Source organism: Bactrocera neohumeralis, chromosome 4 (genome assembly GCF_024586455.1).
Source record: "Bactrocera neohumeralis isolate Rockhampton chromosome 4, APGP_CSIRO_Bneo_wtdbg2-racon-allhic-juicebox.fasta_v2, whole genome shotgun sequence".
NCBI classification, from domain to species: domain Eukaryota; kingdom Metazoa; phylum Arthropoda; class Insecta; order Diptera; family Tephritidae; genus Bactrocera; species Bactrocera neohumeralis.
In genome coordinates, this window is record NC_065921.1 from 1,138,962 (window position 1) to 1,162,282 (window position 23,321).

Consider the following 23,321-nt stretch of genomic DNA (forward strand, 5'->3'; position numbering starts at 1 on the left):
ATTTCTAAGTGCATGTGTGTGTGTGGATATGTGTGCTTGCGCATATTTTCATATAATTAAATGAGATATGTTCCAGGGTGTACTTGATAGAATAATCGCACTTATTTTTTTGAAATGTTGTACAAATAATTTTATAATTTTTGGAGCTCCTTCTGCCTCCTGCCATATGTGGTTGTTTGTGTGGTGCAGACTGGTGCCTGTGAGCTTCTGGCATTAATTTAAATTTTCTGCTCTGCGTTCACTCGAAAGTGGTCACTGGACTTCCACTTTACACTAACGAGCAAATTACGCTGGCGACACGCTATCATAAGGTGTCTGCGTTTCGTGCTGAGATCTGCTCTAAACCCGGTCCGCAATCCTAGGGCGACAATTTTTACATTTTCTAATAATTTCAAGGATTTTCATTGAGTAAATTAAAAAACGTTTCATTTATCAAACAATTCCTCTTGTACTTTGTTGTTGTCCTATACATATTTTACTTCGAAATGAAGACTAAAAGTGATCGCAACATGATCGCGGCGGCCAAAAATCAGAAGAGATTATAAAAAATGTAACCTTATTTTAAAATTGAAATATTTTTCAACTCGAAAGAAACCAATTCAAGACACGGATGAGTTGTCTGACCCTATAAAAACGCTTACTTCGATCTGATTGATTTCTTTTTGTCTCAGCATGATCATATAACATAAAGGGTGCAATGAATTCAATGACGTCATTACTTTCTACAAAATATAAGTTGAAAAAACTATAATAATGGCAATCATAGAAAATAATAGCTTCATTCAGAGAATATGTGTATACATATGTACAGTGTAAAATTAATATTGCATAAAAACATCGAGAAGTGTTCCCACTGTTTGGGAACCGCTTTCTTGTTCCTTCGCCATTCACACTTAGATAGATTGCACGCATCAAGATAACAGTAAATTAGTGAATAAGAAGCAGTTAAATCGTGTCTACTGGCCTCAGTGCAGTGCAGTGCTGCCATACTTTGACTATGGAACCTAGATCCACACATTCCTCATAAGATCCAGAATCATTCCACATAAAATTGCAAAGAATAATAGACAGAGGGAGTAAACAGCTATTAAGACAACATAAAGAGAAAATAAAAGGTAGAGGATAAACGAAACAAAGAGTCCGACAGCCAACGAGCGAGCTGCCAAAGAGGCACACAAGTGCTTAAGTACAAAAGTAGGCAAGTATGAGCACAACAACTGAGATGCAGAACACACAGAGTGAGGCAAGTGAGACGGCTTAGACAGTTTCTTAAGTGGTTGCAGCAGTTGGTGCGCAGTTGTTGTAATTACTTTCTGGCAATGATATCGAACGATGCTGCGAGGAGCGCGAACGCAGACGTCCGAACCCCGAAAGCGGACGAAAGCCGGCGAATAGCCGACGCCGCATGCCCGAATCGGCCGTTATCGGTTGCTGTGCCGTTGGTTGATGCGACGATGCCGCTGCTGGTGCTGCCACTGCGGCGCCTGCTGCAGGGCCCGACTGTGGCAGTGACTGTGCCTGCTGTTGTAGTAGTTGTTGTTGTAATAGCTGTTGTTGCTGCTGTTGGTATGCCAGCACGTTGTTCTTGAGCGTCGCCGACGGCAGCTGCGTCGCGGTGTAGTAGTTGATGCCGATGCCACCGCTGATGTACGCCGACGTCGGCAGACTCGCCATCGAGGGGGGCGGTGGCATTTGCATGGCGGCGGCGTTGCCCAGGGACAAGCGGTAGTCTAATGTGTCATTTTGTTTAGCAGAGTTTTCGGGCGGTTGGTGAAATAGTCAAAGTGGGCAGGTCAGTTTGGGGTTTGTTGGTGATCGTGGCGGTTTGTTTCGTTTGGCAAGTTTGGCGAAAGAAAGAGAAAATATGGGGAAAAGGAAAAGTGCGACAGAAAGGGTGACATTGGTTAGTAAATTATGCGAAAACTCTTAAATTCTCTTAATTTTGCTAAAGATAAGTGCAAAAGTTGGAAAGGTGAGCTTATTGATGGCGTTCAAATATTGCTTGCCTAATTATGATTCTTTTCGGATAACAATCATTACACTTCTCATTCCATTAATTTTTTTATACAAATGTATTACCAAAACTCCGTAGCTTTTCATTTTTGTGATTTCAGAAAATCATACCATTTTTCGTTTCCGAATCCAAATAAAAAATATAATTTTGGTGTCAAATACAAATCGCTGCTTTCTACTCTGATTCACCTGATCAATTAATAGCACCAAAAATCAGCGTTCAGTGGCAAAGAATTTGTTGCACAGTGTATGCATCAAAAGTAATCTCTCAGAGCAGTTAAAACAAAAACAAACGAAAATTTAGACAAAACTTAGTAGAATTCGCAAAAAACTTAAGTGCAGTGAACTGAATTTGTGAAATTGTTAAGCTAGTTTTTAACTTTTCAACTAATAAACAATGCCATGCAGCTAAAACAGAAATAGAAATTTTGTTAAATATTGGTTAGTCGAAAAAGTTTTTCGTATTTTGTCAAAAAAATAATTTATTTATTATTATAAATATAAAAAAATAAGTTAAAATTTTATTGGAAATACGAAAGACTTCTTTGACTACACAATATGTTAATGCTAAGCACTAGTTTTTGCCGAAAATGTTTAGGACAACTATGAAATCGTAATGAAGATAGCAAGATAGTAGCAAGAAGGAGAAGTACTGGTGGATAAGTACAAAAATCAAAATAAAATTCGCCTCAAAAATGCTTGAAACTGAACTGTTACTAAAATTTCTTCTGAAAAGGAGCAGAAAGCGAAATTTGCCGTCAAAAACCTTTCAAATCTCGATATCATAATTTGTTTTTCGCCAAACTCATATTGAGGTACATACATACTTCCATTTATATATGTGCGTGAGTGCACATATGTGAGTTGGCATTTCCAGCTCATTTCGCGCAATAACACTCATAGACTAGATTCCCAATTGCGCTGTAAACACAATTGACTTTTCCGCAAATCCATTTATCGTTGGAGCGAAGCGAAATCACTTTTCCATTTGCCGATATTCATTGACAATTTTTATGCTCGCATATCCTTTATGGCGAATTGAATTTGCGATATTAGAAATTTTATTGTCCCCTCGTTTGAGGGTGAGTTAAACCACTTGTCAGCGCTAAGTTTCTGTGTGCGCGTGAGGGTAGACATACAGAAGAAGAACAGAAAGTTTTCTACTAAAATTGGCAGAGCTGTGTGCAGCTATGTGGCAAAGCGGGACTCGCCCACAAAAGAGCGCCATCTTGGCTCGAGAATGACCGCCCTAATGCCCGTCTTCAAGCGTCCTTCTAGGTATGTCTTTCCTTTGTGTGGTTAAGTACACTATCCCATAAAAATAAACCACACGAAAGCACTTCGTGTGTGCGCGCGAACGTGTGTTGTTGTATGTAATAAGGAGCGGAAATGAATTTTGTACAGAAGTGGCACTAAAGTGGTGCGAAAGTGCGGCGCAAGCACGTCATAAACTCGAGAGTGGCATTATGAAGTGCACAAACGCACCAACAATCGCACGGACGGAGTGCCTAAAATTCCCTGCGTTGCCGCAAAGAAAATGATGAAAATGCTACTAATGCCAAGAGAAGCGTGAGAACGGTTGGCAGGGGAGGAGGAGGCCAAATATGCCGACGCTGACGACGCACAGCCAAGAAACATCAAGTATATTGGCAACAACAACAATGGCGGCGACAAATTTAGCAGCACCGTTAGTAGCAATAACAACAACAACGCAAACTGATGGCGCCGCTAAAATCATGTCCAGCCACAAAGCAGCGAGTGCCACCTCCTTAGGTGCAGCGACGTAATGGATGAGCCTTGGTTGGAGGGAAATGGCGACGGGACGACGGACTGAAGTGGTTGGGGTGGTGCTGGCCAAGTACCAGCGACGCACTTGACTGGAAAATTACGGCCGCGACGCCATTGTCGCTAGCCAATGTTATGGCTTTCGTTATTAGACAAGTTGTCCTTGTTGTTATTGCTGTGGCCACTGCCATTGTTGCGAACATTGTCGGAGCTGTGAAGCTGCGGTGGCCAGACGACTGAAATTTGGCTGGTGTCCTATTTTTGTTGTCGGACACGGTGCTGGAAACGGTCAGGGACGCAACAACTCTCGTCCGCTTGTCTCTAATCGCCAGTGCTCAGTAAACCGCGAACTCCGCAACAACTGTGACTTAATGGCAGCGAAGTGCGCATAAAGAGACATTACAACGAGCACCGTTGCATGCCACATGCGGGGCGCTCGATGTATAGTGCGGTGATGAAGAGTTCAAAATATTTCCTTGCTCAAATGAATGAGAAAAGTTGAACTCAACGACCATAATCGGCAGGCATCAGCCTCATGTGGAAACGTGCTTCGACCGGTATGAATATCACTTAGGAAACAATATCCACATTAGGTGTATACTTCAAGTGTCAAAATGACATTTTAAACCTAACCTCCGTTGATGAAAAAGCAAAGGTATTCAGTATCCCGGCTTAAGTCTGGTCACAACGACCACTTTATCGATCCTCCCTGTTTTAGCACATCGGTTCAAGAGACAATGTACCATAACACACTGTTCAGTACAAATTAAAGGAGGTCACGAGGCATAATACAATAAATTTATTAACCGTTCTATTACCGTTTATTTGTATAGGCCACCACCGATAGCTTTCTCCATTCTTGTTAACTATAAAATTTTCGAATCAGTAAAAGTATATTTGATGGCATCTCACTCGGAGGAAACTTTTGAGAGGCCGCTGTTAAGTTTTCACGTGCAACAAATTAATTTTCTCACATTTACCCATTCGGCACCACACGTGCTCTGGCGCCTATTCCCCAGCCGCCTTTGTGTCGCATTGGCTCTTGGAGGTAAGTCGGGTAACTGGCTTTGATTACTGCGCGAAGGCATTTATTACTCGTTCCGCGTAATGCCTTTCGCTTCCACGCGCCCTCCCATAGTCAAGGCTGTTGGCCGTGCACAGTGTTGCAATTACTTTTACTGCCACAAAGCATTTTTATCAGCGGAATTTTATTACTGTAGTTCGCGACGCCCACTGTTTATGTGGCAAGTTACAACTTGCAACCAACTGGCGGCGGCGGCGGCGGCGATGCATTCCTGGGCCGCTGCAGCTATCGCGCTCACCTTAACAATGGCGGCCTTATCAAAAGTTTTACAGTTGCGGCCGAGAAGTTTCCTTGTTACACGCTGTGGCGCTGTGGCGCTGTGCGCTGCTACGCCATGCTCTGCCCTCGGCAGTAAAACACAAGTTTACAGTTGTTGCATGGCCGTTGTTGCAGCCTCGTAATGTGCGACATATCAGCAACTCGCATCGCTTTTGCCGCTCATTTACTAACTATTTGGCAGGCAGGTGCAAGTTTAATAACGGCTGTGACAACTATGGCAGCGCGCCGATAACGCGGGCCGCCGGCGAACAGAAATGCAATTTCCCTTTTATGGGCCATAATTTATTTCCAGCCAGGGAGGGAGTGCTCAGATGATGGTACGCCGTGCTTGAGTTACACTAATTAGGTGCAGCTGTTGTTGTTGTAAAGGTAATAACACAGGTTTAAGGCGAGACCCGGAATGCTTGAAATTCACTTTTTAATATTTAATCAAAACTAAATTTGTACTACCGTTTTTATCTGAGTGTGTGTGTCTAATGTTTAACTCACGTTGGCTGAAAAGCAAATGCACTCATGGAAGAGAGATGCAGACAAATTGTTGCAGTTCACTCAGGATTGGCCACGAGCCATGAATCGGAGTGTGAATATATGAATGCAAGGATTGATGGCCAAAATATTATCGCAGTCGTGCAAGTCTACGCCGCCAAAGAAGGTCTTTCCAAGAAACGGCTCAAAAAAAGCTCGAAAAATACAATCAACCGACGTTCAATCCTTCCATCGTCCCTCGACTTGCGGCGACAACGTGGTCTATTAATCGTTACATTTCTTTGCGTCCTGTCCGTCAGTCGGGTCCTCACGTCAGCGCCCCAGCAGCGTTACCATACAAACGGCCAGAAAGCGCCCGCGAGGCATTAGCAACATCGCCTTTCATGTGGTTTGCCTACGTTGGCGAACGTAGGCGTTACATGGCATGAAATATTTATGTGTGTATGCTGCGCTGCAGTTCAAACTACATTCCTCAATGGAAGAAGGTAATAAAAATGCACGCGAGGCATGGCGACGCTGTCAACGCAATATTTTTTCGCTTTAAACGCCTGCATTTAGGCGATGTTTTATGGACCGCCTTCCACATACGTGCCCCGCGTTGCAAATAAGGTGCAAAGCAGTCTGGCGGACTTGCAGCATCGCTTGGCGAAGCATTGTGGGCTCCTGTGGAAGGGGCGCACATGCAGCCTCATATCCGCATGCGAAACGTATTGTGGCCGCCTTTGCTTAAGGTCTTGCGCGCACATGAAACGTGTGTGTGTTTCCTGCAAGCAATTTGCGCAAATAAATACTGGCGGCAACATTTGGACTTATTTCGCTTCGGTCCCCACAAAAGCGCATATGCAACGTCAACGTGTGCAGTTTTGTGGATGCCTATATTTCACATATTTCAGCGACCGCAAGCGCCGGCCACGTGCGTCTTCAAAGTCGTTTAATTTGCAACAGCTTTCACAGCCATTCGCCATTCAACGCAACCGCTAAGCGAAGCAGCCACAAAGCTCTCCGGAAAAACATACGCACGCTGTGTAGCGCAGGTTAATGCAGGCGCTTATTGGCGATATGCCCCTTTAGTGCATGGTGGATGAATGGCGGAGTCTCCTAGTTGCCTTCGCAGAAGCCCCTTAGCGAATTGCATTGAAATGGTGAACCGTAAATTAAGTGTTTCCCTCGTTCTACTCCATTTTTGAATTTATGCAGCTGCCGCGCGCCCCGATTTTTCTTCTTCTTCTTGTTCTTGCTGCAACGAAACCGGCGAAGCCAATTAAAGGATTTCTTTCCTGCTTTCAACACATATGCGTTAAACGCTCTAATTACTTCATTCCCGTTGGTTAAGCAGCAGGGCTGCTTTCTGTTTTGTTTAATTTTACAACGTTAGTGCGCTTGAAGCATGCAATGCTCCTTTTGCAGCACCAAGGCGTCACTTACTGCGGTAGTGGTGAGCCAATTGTATTTGTGGACTATGTTCGAACGCATTAACGCATTAACGCACACGTCAAAGCGCGATGCTATATATATGTATATTATATATACTTCATTAAAAGGTGATTACTACGATTTCTTCCAACAGTTTTCTTTACAAAAATGTCGAAACAACTGCAGTTGCTGCCTCAAAAGCAAAATCAAGCGCTAATTACAACAGATTAGCTTAAAGGAAGATTCACTGGGGTGGACCTTCTTTGTGTTACTTATGATGGAAACCGTGGTCCCTTTTCTGTTTAGGCACACCTTGGGTTCAGCTTTAAGCATTTTCATTGTGGCAATTTAAAAAACTTGATCCTGATTATAAAATCAACGCCAAAAATTAAATATAATCATTGAAATAAAGTGAAAGGGCTTCTAGGAAAAATTGTATCGAAATCATTCTGAGGTTTTCTAACAACTGCACTACGGACGCATTTACCAAAAAGTCCATGATCTATTTGCTATACCATTCAAATATTATAAATTATGTAATTATTAGGTCAATGTGTGTATGTAAGGTAAGCAATCACTGTCACTAAGCGAAATGTTTTACTTGATTATTCTTATAAATAATATTATTTCATACATTATATTATTAAGCAGAATGGCAATCACACGTTTTGTCTATATTTCTATGTATGCATGTAGCAAAGTCAACACTGATAAATATTGATCCTTTAAATACTTTTAATTTTTGCTAACAAAGCGGCGGCAAAGCGCAAAGTCATTCGCAAGAAAGTGCATAAATAGAGAATATTGTTTTTGCGCAAAACCTTCAGCAAAATGCGCAGCTACTATAATACATATATACTATGTATGCAGTACTAAGCATCTAGCAATAAAAGCGGTTCGAGTATTGGCTACTTTGGTTGATTAATATTGTATGACGAGAATGGAAGCATGAGTCAAGTGGAAAAATAAACATGAATCAGAATGGAAACCAAACAGACCACAGAAATCATATGGAAACAGAAGGCTTTGTAAGCATGTTTAAGGTGTGGAACTCGGATTGTTGTTGCTGGTGATATTTGGGTTTGAGTATTGGATAGTGGCTGTAATGGGTTTTAGTATTATATTGGTGTAGTTCTTGAGAAGTGAAGAAGTGAGCTGTGAATGATGGCGGGCGGCATGTTGAGTGGCAGGAGTTATGACGAGTGGCATTGTGTGCTAGCAGTTTTTGGGTAGTTTGTAGACTGGAAAGCCACAAGAGCTTTACAGCTTGCGTGGGCTGTGTCGACGGAACGCATTTCTATGAACGCATTTCAAAGATGTAGGCTTTACTCTGCGGTTGCAAAAAGCTTACAAAGTAAGTCAATTCTGTTTTGAAGGGGAAAATGAATTGTTTGAAAATCACTACAAATAGAATGTAAACAAAACCGCTACAAACGTAACGAGAATCATCAAAATAAGAGCTACAATAAAAAATTTAAAAGTAACACTGGATAAAACAGGATTTGCAGGACTTTGAAAAACGGCAGTGTATACAAATATAATGAGGAAACTGATAACTGATACAAATACAAACGAGCAAACTAGGGGACAGAGAGAGAGAGAGAGAAAAAAGAAATGAGACAAGCGGAAGACACAGCAAAAAGAGAGTAAACTAATATTTTACAAGCCTCTAATTGCAGAGAAATTGAAAGAAAACGGCACGATGGTATAAATAAAACGAAAAATTGTTCACACGTGACACAGGGGGGTGCATGGAGGAGCTAACTCGAGATTAAGGAAATCTCAACGCATTCTGCAGATGCTTCGGAAGTAAGTAAGTAAGTAAGTAGGAGGAAAGTATTTTTTTCTAAAACGTGTGATTTATCGCTGAACAAAAGTGATGTAAAGTGTGTAAATCTGCATCGAACGTTTGGTGAAAGTGACACAAGATGTCTTCAAAGTAAAAAATTTGTGGTGAGAGGAGGTAGGTGAACTGAAATAGAGCAATCATGGTAGGAATTAAACATGGCGGACCTGAACTGCTCGAGACATCTTGCTGCGGCACCGGCAATCCACCGCTGCGTTGCTGCGCCAGCTCCTGCTGCTGCAACTGCACACCAAGTATCGGCACCGGCACCGGCGGCGGCCGCACGCCCCGTCCAGCGCGCTGCGCCGCCGCCACGGCCGTGGCTGCTATCGCGGAGAGCCCACCCGTACTGCTGCTGCTGCCCGGACCGCCGATGATGCCGGTACGTTCCGGATAGTCGGGCACATTAACGATCTGTATGTCGGGTCCATCCGTTTTGCTGCCACCTTGGACGGATTTGTCGGCGCTGGCGGCTACTACGCCGGTTCCCGTCGTGGACGCTGCAATATTCGCGGACTTAAGTTCGCCGGTTTGTTTGAGTACGCGATAGATTTGATCAATATCTGTGAACTCTGTTCGAGACATGTTTGGAAATTTTGCAAATTGTTGGTTCGTCAAGTTTCGGCACGAAGTGGGATGGGCGTGGCCAATTCGTAAGTTGGGTTTTAATTTTGTGATTGTAGTGGTTCACATTTTAGACGTCAGAAATGAAGCGAGCATGGTGTCGATTGCCAATTAGCGTTGGTCCAGTAGATATTTGTAGGATTTTTGATGAGTTTTTCAGTTCAGTGTCAGTTTTGCCCAAATAAGACGTCGTTTGTGATATACAAATAAAAATTGTATGAGGGGTTTATGAAGAATTTGACTCACGATCGATTAAAATTATAAACACTAATTTTGCTCATTCTTAACAAATTTTTCAAACACATAAAATTTCGAGTAATTGAATGCGGATTGAGGAATAGTTTGCTGTAAATTGTATTAGATATTCATACTTAGCTTAAAGATACCAAAGAGAGTATTGATAATATATGACATATGTCCCTTCTATGAATTCTCAAAAGATTCTAATAATATTTGGTGATCTCTAAAACCTTCTAAGATTATAACAAGCAAAGATGTCAAACAATAATCTTCATAAAAATCATCATAAAATATGAAATTTGAGAAACCGATTGCTATTCAGTTTTTAAGAAGAAGAGTCATACTATCGTGATACCATGACTATTGTGATCATTAATTTCTTAGAAAAAGTAAGGAAATATATGTCCTCAGTAACCATGACCCATGTTTTTTATTTACATCCGCTAATGAAATTTACGTTTTTATGATTAGATTTAAATATTCGTAGGTAGGTTAATATAAACAGGGACATCGCGAAAATTGTAACCGGACTTATGGCATAGAAGTGAGTTTAAATCAGGAGGCAAGTTGGATTAGTTTCTTTATAGTTCTTATGATCAGAGTACTCTACTTCAGCGCTCTCATCTTTTCTCTCTCGATCAGCTACATGGAATTGTTCTACGTCATTATGATAAAAGTAATGCTAGCAAGTAAGAAACACTTCTAATGATCAACTACTGAAAACGCTACAGAACTTGTGCCTGGCAGAGTGCTCCTAAGATTGTGTTGGTGTACTGAACGAACCGACGAACCAAAACACTTTTGCATTTCTTTGATCGAATGAAAAAACTTTTCACAAATACCACAGTCGGCGCCAAAAGTAAAAGTGCTTTGATGGGTTTCGGTTTTCAGCTCGGCGAGTTTTCGACTTTTTCGATTCTGTTTGTGTTCCGTGTTTGTGTTTGCATGTCGTTGTTGTGTTTTATGTAATTAAACAACAATAAAATTAGTGAAAATAACTCAATGCCTTCTTTTTAAATGTAAAAACAAAAGAAAAAATATTGGCGCAGCACCCAGCAGAGAAGACAGCCGGTATTATTTTCTTACGTCATTGGTATAACTGCTTTAATTTCACGGTGTCTTTTGTGGTGGAAAAAGCTGTCCAAAGCTTTTGAAGCCAATTGAAAAAATTCTGCAAAAAGAAGCTCGATTTCACATTAGTAACGCGTCTCTTTCGAATTGGGCAGCAATACAAATAATAGTCTCTTTGTACAGTAGCTAATTGAGCAATTAACCGGCCTTTGCTCGATTAAAACGCTAATTTAGATCGATTTGCCATAAAAAATAAAAGCCGTATTTTACTACATTAAATCTTAATTGAATTCAACTCGAGTTGAAACTGGAGTTCCACTTTGCGGGTTGTTGTCCAGGCTTATGGATTTGGTTGTGTACATTGACAAAATATCTAACAGCTGCTCATTTTTAATCATTAGAAAAAATACAAAATGAAGAACACAAGCAAGTATAACAGCTGATCGTTAGTCGAGTAGCCGCCAGTGCGAAGGCAAAAATTAGTTACTCAATTATAATCTAAATGTAGTAAATTAATTTGGCTGTTCATAAAGCATTGTAATCGACCTCGAGACCGTTAGATCAGTCAGCTGCTCAGCTAACTACCGATCGCTGGTGGCTGCTTTTCCACTGAGCGGCGTCGTGTGGTAACTACGAGTATATAGGCATAGATATACATTTGTATGTCTGGCCAGAGTGCCATGATTATGAGATGAGTTGGTGGTATGAGCGCAATTTGAATAATATTTGGATGACGTACTGGCGATGATTAATTTCAATAAGACATGCTATGCCAATCTAAGCAACACAGTAGACTAGACTTTATTCAATTTGTACCAGAACTATTGGATTAGCTATCAATTTGGAAACTAAAACTAAAGCTCGAAAGCAATGGCCAAACATTTAAACATAAACTTCAAATTATATAATGAACATATGCTTATATATATAGATAAATATGCGCCAACTAAAGCAAGCACACGGTTGCATTTTTGCACTTTACTGTAGCCCTTTGCTTTCGTTGCTACTTCGTGTTTCTGGTGTGCGAGCACATTTGCACGATTACAACCGATGAATATTTATTGAAATATACGATTATATAGTATATATATGTATTTATATATAGCGATACTTGGGTGTGACTTTGGTCATAATTTGGGTGTTTGTCATTCAGCGAGCCAATCGATTATGTTTGTGTGTGTGTGTGTATGCAGCACCTACGGATGTACGCAATCAAAACAAAGCAAATTACTCTGCAATAATAATTTCTACGATAAAGTATTCTTCTCGTTTTATGCTCGTTAAACTTTGCTGTTGTGTAATCATCTAATTTTTTTGTTTTTGTCTTTGTGTTTTTAACTGCTGATTTTCTTTCGTATACCTAATTGCGCGATGCGATCGATGAACGGCACTTTCTGGCGGAATTTTCGATTTCCGATTGTTTGATTTGCATTGGGCGACGCCGGCAACGCGTTCTCTTCGTCGGCCAGTGTTTGCTGTTGTTGCTGCGGTGGCTTTGATTGTAGCGCGAGTGGCGGTGGCGGCGTTGGCGCCCTTATACCCTCCTCAGCCGGCCCTTGAATATTGCAATTGATGGAATTTTGTACTTAATTTGGTTTCACACGGGTTATTCTGAGTATTTTTGCAACGGAAATGTCACCCGTCTGATATGGAGTGTATGAGAGGCAATTTGCCGGGAGGATTACGAACGATTTAAGTGTCGCCATTTACTCAACATTCACACACAACAAAAGCAAATATTTTTATATTTTAATACCTAAAATTAATTTAATTTTATTGTTGTTTAACAGTTATTCGAATATAAATTATCATAAATATTAAACAAATAAAATCGTTAATAATTTTTATTCGCCTTTTATCTTAATGAGTCCGAAAGCTCATTCGGTTCGCCATCAAATTGCTTCAAAGAAACCGAGTGCCACGTTCTTTCGGCAGATCGCTTAAATCATTCGTTTTTTGTTTTGCTTTCCAATATTAAGTTTATGAAAAAAATTGTGTTTTTTTATTTTCTAAGAAATCAGGTCGTGCATGAGATTTGGAATCAGTTCAATCGAAAATATAAATCAGAATAAGAAACGAGACAAAAATGCAAGTGTATGTTTGGCGTATAAATGTAAGATATATATATTTGTGCAAGAATTTCCTTGAACTCTAAATTCGCTCCTACAAACGCGCGACTTTCGACTTTTCTCGGAATCAAATTTCAACATTTTCTCCCTTAGTATTTACAGTTAGTTTGGCAGCGCAGTGACTCCGAGTAAAATATTTCTTGAACGTGTGTTGTCTCTGCGCTTTCATTCAAGTGTTTCTGCTGCAATTGGCTGCCAAGTGCGCTGCAACTTCTTGGCCGAGCAGTTTGAGCTCTAAGATTCCCTCTTCGTTTCCGCTTTTTGCTCAAAAGGAAACTTAGTTGCGTGTGTTGCATGGCTGCCGTGCTGCCAAGCGCACAAAAGTGTCAATCAGCAGCAAATCAGATTGTCACAATTGATTTGTCTGCTCATCAGAACTCACACCGCCAAATTGCCAAAACTCACCTAACATATGCAAGTATATCTATGTACTGCATAGTGAAGAGCATTTTCTAGCTTAACTTAAGTGTGTCGAGTGTGAAATGGTTGAAGGGAGGTGTTTGAGCATCCAATTGGCGATTCGACAAGGACTGCAACGAAACTCAATCAAAGTTGAATCAAAGCCGCTTTTGTGGCCGCTGCTCCAGCCTGCTCTCTGCTTAACACAAAGCGTCTCTTGAATCGCATATTTGCTTAGATTAAAGGCCTCTAGACTTACAAGTAATATTTCCATAAAATATGTTCTTAAAGGAAAACGTTTCTCATACTGAAAACTCAAAAGAAACATTATGTTACTGGCGTTGTTCTTGTCTTAAATCTATTTCTTCTAGCGTCTTCCACAATTCTACCGCTCTGAGTGTGGGCAATGCAATTTCTTTAATGGCACTTGAACAAAGTAAATCAACAGCGATGGAGGCAAGAAGGCGCTCAAAAAGAATTCGATGGAAATGAGCTTTTGCCAACTGAATGCTCCACACGCCATCCCTTCTCCCACCGGCGCCGTCCATTGCATGGGCAAATGCTCAGCAATCAATCCGGCACTTGAACGTGTTTTCTGCGGGGAGAATTCATAGGCCAGCCTCCTCTTTTACAATTATAATGCAAATAAGAAAGGGCGAAAGGAAGGCGAGGAAGCTGCATCAAAAGTACATAACAAAGCGGAGGTGCGACGGGGGCAAAGCAAATAATGTTGCAATAAGAAATTGCAATTGCTCAAAGTTGTCTTTGGAAGAAAAATAAAGCAGAACAGATTGTATTCCAATTGTTTCTTGTAGCAAGTACATGTGGCTGGGTAAACAGTGAGAGAAATCACTTGCTTTCGCTTCTCTACTGCAAGACAATGCCTTAGAAATTCATATTTTTCGGTTTGATTTTCTTTCTTTCGTTTGCCATGCTGGCTGTTGAGCCGATGTAACGGTAAATATTGTCGGCATATGACAATGCAAATTGAAGGGAAAGCCTCGCAGAGAGCGGAGCGCGTTTCGTTAGTGGAAAGCGATGCAAATTTCATAAGTATGCAACGATGGGAAATATGTCAAATGCAATTGAGGACTTGAGTTTCTTTCGATTAAAGATTCGCCTGTGCAAATATTCAAATGAGTATGAACTTGATAAATCAGATTGCAAGTTTCTTGTACAGTGAATCTATGTGAGTTCGGAAAGGATTTTGGTTGCACTCGGTGGTAATTCTTCTTTCAGATAAAAGATGCGGGAACCTAAGCGCAAGTTCTTCGCGTTTTGATATTGGAGTACCTCCAAACACTTGTGGTCCAGCCTTTATGCCCAGTTAACAGAGTTGTCCGCTTAATGTAGCGTCCATTTAATGGAGCTTTCACTGTATTTTTTATAATTTTTTTTTTAATTGTTTTTGCTATCTTATCTTCTAGGTTGGTTCGAACTGGACATAGTGTGCTAAATTTTCCTCAAATCGGTTCAGTACTTAAGGAGTCCATCGCGGACAAACCACGTGACACATAAAATTTATATATAAACATAATGTTGCTGGAATCTTTGTTTGTTAGTCCCTACACCTGAGTTGCCTAGTCTCCTACACCTCCCAGAAAAAGTGATTTTCGAAAACTAATATTTAAGTCTCGGGTTTGGTTCCTAAAATCTGATCTACGGGTGTAAGAGATATGAGAATTTAGTGTACGAAGTACTTGAAGTACTTAGTTAACTGATAAATAGAAAAAAGTTATTATTAGATTGGTGATGGACTTATCATTAGTCGTTGCGAACATGTATGAGTCAGCTCATTAAGTGTTGATGGCTACACATTTTTGTTGTTTACGCGTAATTCTAACCTACAATTCGATGTACACACATAATGGGAAGAGTAACATAAAGGTGGGTTTACGATACCGTGTGAGGGCACTTAGCTAAGTAGTAGAGTTTCTAACAAATTTTGATAGATTTTTTCTAATTTCAGAAACTAAGCTATAATTAAGATTAGAATTAAGAAGAATTGGAAAAAAGAGTTATAGTTTCAAAAAAAATAAATAAATAAATTGCCGATTTAAATAACGAAAAGAAATCAAAAGATTAAAGACGTTGAAAAGTTTTAGAAAAAACGAAAAATTGTTGTTTTGTGTAAATAATGTATTGGCAAATAGCTGAAGAAATCAGGAAACACACTATGAAGCTCTATGTCATACAGCCCTAAACCTTCAAGAGGAAACCGCGCCGCCTATTAGCTGGGATATTATTCGCCTTCTGACTCGAGGACCCCAACTGAGCATAAGCTCGTTACTTTCTTTCTTGCTCGTTTAGTTGTTATTGTTGTAACAGCTTTTGTCAAATCATTCACAAATGCACTGTTTTTTCGTACAACAACAAACCGCCCTTTAATTAGCCCCGCTATGGTTAAGCAAATATTAGTGCAACATATCAGTGGAGGTGTCGGCAATCAACATTGGCAACGTTCAGAACTCACTTTCTTCCTCGACATCGGCGCGGTTCTCCAGCTCCGAAGTGCTCTTCTGTCGCCGCAGTAGCTTCTGCTTCGGCTGACAGCGCGGCAGTTGAGATGCGCAGTCGCCATGAGCGTTCAGTTTGCAAATGCGGCAGCGTAGTCCCTGACGTGTGTGGCCTGCGGGCAAACAAATTTTATTTCAGATCGTTAATGTGTGCCTTAGCATAATTAACGGTAGTTTTATGAGTGCGCATGCGCAATGGCTTACCTCTTAGTATTTGTGAGCAGACATCGCAGGCGGTTATCTTCTTGTAGGTGTACTCCTGCAGGTGGTGGCTGCCATCCTCGTTGGGACGCAGCGGCTGTGAGGACGAGCCGGCGGCTCCATTGCGCCTAAATTGTCGAGCAAATCACAAGAGAATGGAAGCAGCATTAGTGAATATATAGCATATAGTCTAAAAATATGGATCTCGCAGACGACTGGACAAATGAGTATGAATAAAACGATAAACAAGTAAGAGGAAATGAAGACAAAAACTATGAAAAACTCAATTAAATATGTACATAAGTTTTGCTTAGAGGAAAACATTTGAGCAATACCAATCGAGAGCAACATATAATGAAGTCGAAATTGATGTAGAATTTAAAAACAATTGAGGCTCAAAAGGGACTCTCACATTCCATGATTACAAGTACAAAATCGAGTAGTATTTAATTTTTCTCTATTTCTCATTTTCAGTTGGAAACTTGAAAACAACCGAAAATTGATTCATCTTCAACGATTTTATTACGTCATTCTTCGAACATCATTACCCTGCAACCCAAAAATTGGCCTTCGGGCTAAGCCGCAATATTTAATTATGTTTGCTCCTCAGTACAAACTCCCCATGAAGTCAGAAACGTACTTCAAACTAAATTTCCATCTCTCATAACATAATAATAAACAAATAAAAAATTTATATTCCATTTCACGGTTACGATCACCACTAGGCACAATTGATCCCCCGAAGCCCCGAAAGACGCACTGAGGATACTGAGTTTGCCAAAGTAAGCGCCTTCAGAACTCCCGTTATGAAATCCATCGAAAATACTTGTTTTACTTTCATAAACGGTAAGGACTTGAAGTTATAAATTTTGTGTGCTCCGTTACGTATACGCTATGACACACATGTGAACTGAAGCGCGCATCGAGTTTATGCTCAGCGTTTTTGCGGTGACTGTCGGTCACAGGACGATCGATCAATTAGCTTGCAAAATGAATGGGGATTTAAAATAACGGATGAGCGAGAAAATAAGAGCCAATCACACACATACACACAGACAATATATTGAATTAAGCGAAAGTGGCAAATGGCAACAACAATATGAGAGTTGTAAACAATAACACGTCGCAGCGCAAAAAATGCTGCAAAGAGAAGCAGCGCGAAATGAAAATGAAGCAGTTGCAGCAGCTTGAAAACTGTCACAGAAATGGCAGCAACAAAAACAACAACGCTATCGGTTGCAGCAACAACAGTGGCAATGATAATTGTTAAACTGACAAATTGGCCAGCGAGTGGAAAAAAGTAAAGTTGAAATGTGGCCAGTGTGCGTGTGTTTGCCACCGAAGTCACCGCTGCCACCGACGCCCGTCCGCGGAGCAGCGCGCTCGTATGCTTCCCGAAAGCATGTAAGTGCATCGGTGAATGCGAAATGTCATTTACTTGTATGTGTGCGTGTGTGTGCCAGCGATATGTTTGCGTGTCATGTTAACGGACAATATCCAATTACTGATTGCCTATCTGCGCTCACACACACACGCGCACATATCCACGTATGTAAAAAAGTGCAAGTGGCAACAGATCAAGACATTCGTGTGTGTATTTGCTTATGTATGTGCGTGTTATTGACTTTGCAAGTCAGCGTACTGCGCCTCACATACATGTATGTACGTAAATGTGTGTGTGAAAATATGTGTTTACTAAGGCATTGTGCATGCTCAGCGCTGATTTTATCGGCTTGACGCTGCAATGCTTTTACCAATATTGCCATATATGCACAAAATAAAAATTCAAACCATCTGATTTCGAAGTTGATTGCTTTAGTTTATAATCTTTTGAAATTTCCAAGAGATGTGACAATAAAATGTTTAAGGACAGCAAATGAAATCAGTAGCTTAAGGGGAATGGATTACTAACTAGCGAATAAGAGGATCCAGTCAATATAGCATTGGCTACCTAAAAAATACCCGAACTCTTAAGGGGGTATTCCGGTCTAGTGGCATAAATTGCAGGTTTTAAAAGTCGTAAAGAAAAGCAGTTCTTCACTGTACTATCCATTTTTCTATAAGTCATGTATGAACATTACAAGAATACCGGAAATAATAAAAAAAATTAACATCTCATAAACTTGGGGAAAATCTACACAAATGGTCACATGACCATACCCACGATTTCAGCGCGCCTAGCAATTGGAAATAAAAAAAAAATATTTTTAAGCTAGAATAATATCACTTTGTCTGGAACTACGGAAATGTTGGACAATTTTCTTATCGAAATAACAAATTTGCTGAACAATTCTTACCACTGTTTTGAATGTAAGAAAATGTAAATTTTAGGATACAATGCTGGACTTAGGTTAGACGCACCAACGTTGTTTTTAAATAATGCTTTTATTATTAAAGTTTGAATCCTGTCTGTAAATTATTTGATCAAAGTTGGTTGATTTGCGAAAAAATAACTGTATATTCGAAGATTCCAGAAATGTCTATGGCAATCGGTTGGTCATTGAAACAGACGCATTTTACTTTTTTTGTCTTGCGTAAACAAGTGCAGTTTTTTATTGAGAAAGAACTAAAAGTAAACAAATAAATTGTTTTCGTACTGCATTTAAAGTAAAAATGTGAAAAGCTACTATTCAGAGCTTATTGGAACGTGAAAAAGTAGACTAGAAAAAATAGACACTCTTAAGAGCTATCCAATCAAAACATTACTAAACAGATAAAACGCAGCTCCAGAACCATTGATAGATATTTAAAGGATCCAGAGGCAAATGGCACACATTTTGAAAGATAAAAAAATTTGAACACTCAGTACACAAAACTGCTAGAATTACTTCAAATTTTACTACTTTATTACTTTACTTTTACTTTTTTCCTGCTGCTAAGATTGAGGAATTAGTCGGAGTAAAAGTAAGCCTTTCAACTGTTCAGCGTACAATCAAAAATGCTGAACATCTAAAGCGTCTAAAAATCAAGAAAACCCCCTCTCTGAATGAATTACTCAAAGAAAAACGGCTTCGGTTCACGAAAGAATAGATGACGTGGACTGCTCAATATGGCACTCGACTTAATGATTGGCGTTCAGTTGTCTTTGCTGATGAAAAACGTTTATATTTAGAAGGCCCTGATGGATTTCAATACAATTATCACAATTTTTAAGTCACCACCACAGCCAAGAAGGTGGAGTCATGGTGTGGAATGCCATCACGTTTTATGGAACAATTGAATTGATTTTTATCAATCGTAAGATGAACGGCGATCGCTTCGAAACATTGTTGTGATCAATTCCTTGGATTTTCCAACAAGACAACAAACGTAAACAGGAATAGTTAAACCTCAAAAAATAAAAAAAAAATAGTTTCTTTAATTCTAGCTTAAAATGCATCTTTAAATCTTTATTTGAGATAAATCTTTTCGAGACCGTTATTTTTAAGTAAAATAATCAAGAAATAAATGCAATTGGTCCTCGCTTGGGGGGCTTTAGCGGCATAAGTTATTTGAAAGTTTATTTGAAAATTATATTTATTTATTGGTTTTAAGTTTTCGCTCATCATGCTATAACAAAAAACTGCTTAAATTGATTAATTCATTATCCGAGGCAGTTGTCAATTGCAAATGGCAGTTGTTACACAAGTGACACAACATAATTGAACTGGTAATTAATTCAATTGAAACAAATTAATTTTGCACCATTAGCTTACACTTTGGTGCTGAACAACTGTCGAATAACTGTTTTCCATATTACACATTTTTTACGAGAATATTGCAACGGAGATTTCTGAATTTAATATCTCTTCAAAATGAGATGAAAAATGCAAATATCTGCTCATTTTCCCATCCGCCCACACGCACACGCGCCCATCCTCGGGCATAACTGTATCGCCGCAGCGAAGTGTAAAAAATATTTCATTTCACTTTCGCTCAACACCCAGAAGATCTTGTTTTCATTGCCAATTACTTTCATACGCTTCCGCTTACATGAGCAATAACAATTTATTTAACCATAATGCTCGCACACACACTCACATGCACTGCCGCTCGTGTTATTTGCGCTGTGTAAATGTGTGCGTAAAGCAATATTTATTGCACAAACACGCCTGCATACGCGCTGCGCTTGTCTGTGCATGTCTGTGCATGTGCACGTGCGCTTGCTTATCATTAATTTGCTGGCATTTTACGCTCCGTGCACCGTGGCGTATACGCAACCAATTTCGAACGCAGTTTATTCATTCTGCATTACTGCAGACACTCACTCGCACGCACACAAGTACACATACGCGTCCTTCCGTTGCTGACACGCTTTCCATTGCTGCTTTTGTTGTTGTTATTGTTGCCACTGGGCTTTGTGCTGCTCATTGTCGGCACCGTAACGCTGTTGTTGGTGTTTTTGTTGCTGTATTATTATTGTAATTGTTGCGCGCTTTTGTTGTTATTGTCTGATGTCTTCTTCATTTGCATTGTTACCGCAATTTTCATTTCATGTATACGCTGTTGTTGTTGCTTTTGTGTTGTTGCAAATTCATAACTGTAGTTTTTATCTAGTTAGATGCGCCTTGTCCGCCGCTTTGTTTATTCGCCGCTCTCCATTCACAAAGCGCGTGTCTAAATGCCTACGCCAGCTCGATTGCAGCCGATTGCGCACACACACACACATGAAAAACACGCGAGACACACGTATGCATGTGTATGTGAGTTGACGTGCGCTCGGTCATCGTCTGCGAACGAGTTGTCTATTCCGCCGACAGTACTGCTAATTGTTGTTGTTGTTGCTGTTGTTTATACTTTCATTGTTGATGTTTGCATTGCATTGTTTGCTCGTTGAATTGGAGCTTCGGCAACGAAATATGAATAAACTGAAACAAACGCTGCCAAATGCGTGTTTACAAACTCATTTACCCAGCGAAAAATGGCGGGACTTGATGTGAGCACGTTCTAGTCCGCAACTAGTCAGTTTGTTGGACTGGCCGACAAATGGAAAACTTAAATTTGTTGTCTTCTTGGAACTTCATCCTCATAGAAAATTAGTCTAAGGGCTATATTTTGCTCTCTTTATAACAGTAATTAATGGCATTTATGAACGGAGCGGACCATTTGCACACCAACACACACATCTACAATACTGAAATAACTCAATGTTTACGCAAATTCTGTGCGCTTCTAAATTTATTACGTTTTATTTGCCAAATGCCAGGCAAACACACACACTTTCAGCCGGCCAAACATATGTGCATACAACATACATTTGTATAAGATTGTTTGTTTATATGTGTGAGGCATATGTTGTTTTGATGTCTGCCTGGCTTGCAGCCTGTTTATTCGGCCATTCATGCGCGTCTTGTTATCCAGCATTTTCAGTATTTACTCTGTATTTTATCTGCAGCTCTCACTTGCCATTGTAAGGATAAAGACTCAACACTTTTAATGAGCTTTAGAGTGAGTGAAATGAAAATTTGCGACATTTAAGCACCCAACTGTTCAAGGAAGTCATTTGTTTCAAAAAGTTTGAGCATTATTTCTTGGATTCTCGTGCCTCTGTGTTAAAAGACAGTGATCTAAGCTCCTTTAAATGGCGGAAATGTTTGAATGTTGCATTTTAACACAACGAGCTAAAGTGATTTTTTGTATTCTTTATGTTAATAAAATCGATCTGTTGCATTTAGAATGGTCTTCAATAAATTCCTTTGTAATGCAGAGCTTCTTAAGGAAACTAACGAAGTATATTTTCGGTTAAACTTCAACTTTGCATTGTTTACACTTGAGGCTTACTAGTGAAATGCCATCCAATCAATTGATTAAAAGAATGCAGAGCCCCGAGAACACAAGCTTACCACGATTGAATCAGAATCTAGAACTTCGTGCAATGCAGAAATCTTTCGTTAGCAGCCCGGACTGTCTACCCAAAAGAAAACTATCGTCTTGCTTAAGCACAGAACAACTTCTCGCTGCTTTCTTCTTGTTCTCGAATACTAGTCACTTTTGGGCGAAAACCCGATCAGATTGTGACCAAGCTTCCACGTCCAAATAATAAAAGCAAAACTTCAAGAAACTCAAAAGCGAAAACGTAAAGGACTTAAATAAACTTGCAAAATGTTTTGAATGAAAATGCGAAAAATGAAGTAAATTCAATGAAGGAATTACAGTTATAGTATATGCTTATAAGAGAGATTCCAATATAATTATAGCAAATTCCTATGGAATTCTAAAGTAAAATGTAAGATTTAAGAAACAAGCGACGCTCGTGACGTCGGTTAGCACACACGTACTACCGACAAACATGAGTTGTACATGAGCCCTGGCTATGAAAAATTCAAGAGAAATACGAAATAGTTCAGCATTGGCAAATCTGCTCATCTAAATGTTGGCTAAACAAAAATATACACAAGGATAATATGTACAAGAGGTGGGTGTGGTGGAGGAGGAGAAGCTCTTCGTTGGAGATATTGGAGGGGGGAAGGAGACGCAAGGTTAGGGCGTGGTTGCATTTCTACTGAAATATTTTTACATTTTTAATAAATCGCTTTAGTTGATAAATGGGTAACTGTTAATGTGTGTCTAACTATAGTGTAGGAGATAAATTCCAACATTACAAACATACTTGTGGTTTTTGTTTTATGTACAACTACCGACCAAACTACAAAGTCTACATACATACAAACTTCGTGGACGAATCAAAACCGAAAGGAACTAAATGCTGGATGTTTTACTATTTTCAATTCAGAAGAATTCACACGTTGTTGGCAGGAGGCGGAGTGGAAATGGACTAGATGTTTATATAAACTAGAGATTTACGGCGGTATGGGCGCTAGGAGGCATGTATTAACAACTACAGTTAGTTGTGTGCATTTAAATATAAGAATTTATATGACCAGTTTTTGTCTCTGTTGGCTTGAATATTTCGAACTTATCTTGCTTCTTCACACTACGATTGACTTTAGCGTTTGCAAAGTCAGTAAAAGTTGATCTAAGGGATCTAAAGGATAATTAAGTGATTCGAGTTTGGTCGAGTCCACATCTTGACCCTGATCATTGCATAGACTCCCGATTGGCAAAAGCAAGCAGACAAATGTAAGTGGGACCCTCAGCTCCTCGGGACGGTTAAAAGAATGACAAACAGATGTGTCTGATCTGAAAGGACTACGGACAATGGTATATTCAAGTTTAAAAATATTGGCTTTCCAACGCGAATGAAGGGCAAGTGAAGCGTTTCTCTGCTTGTTGTGGAGCTTCTGCTTGAAAGATTT

At 39.9% G+C, this 23,321-nt stretch overlaps 1 protein-coding gene across 1 annotated transcript in view; it reads right to left on the reverse strand.

The window, feature by feature from the left end:
- Positions 1 to 23,321, reverse strand: part of LOC126755419 (uncharacterized) — a 212,161-nt gene that overhangs the window by 25,525 nt on the left and 163,315 nt on the right. Inside the window, 4 exon segments of the mRNA XM_050467971.1 lie at positions 9,074 to 9,406; positions 12,202 to 12,396; positions 15,843 to 15,998; positions 16,090 to 16,214. Coding sequence (XP_050323928.1) covers positions 9,074 to 9,406; positions 12,202 to 12,396; positions 15,843 to 15,998; positions 16,090 to 16,214 — 809 coding nt within the window.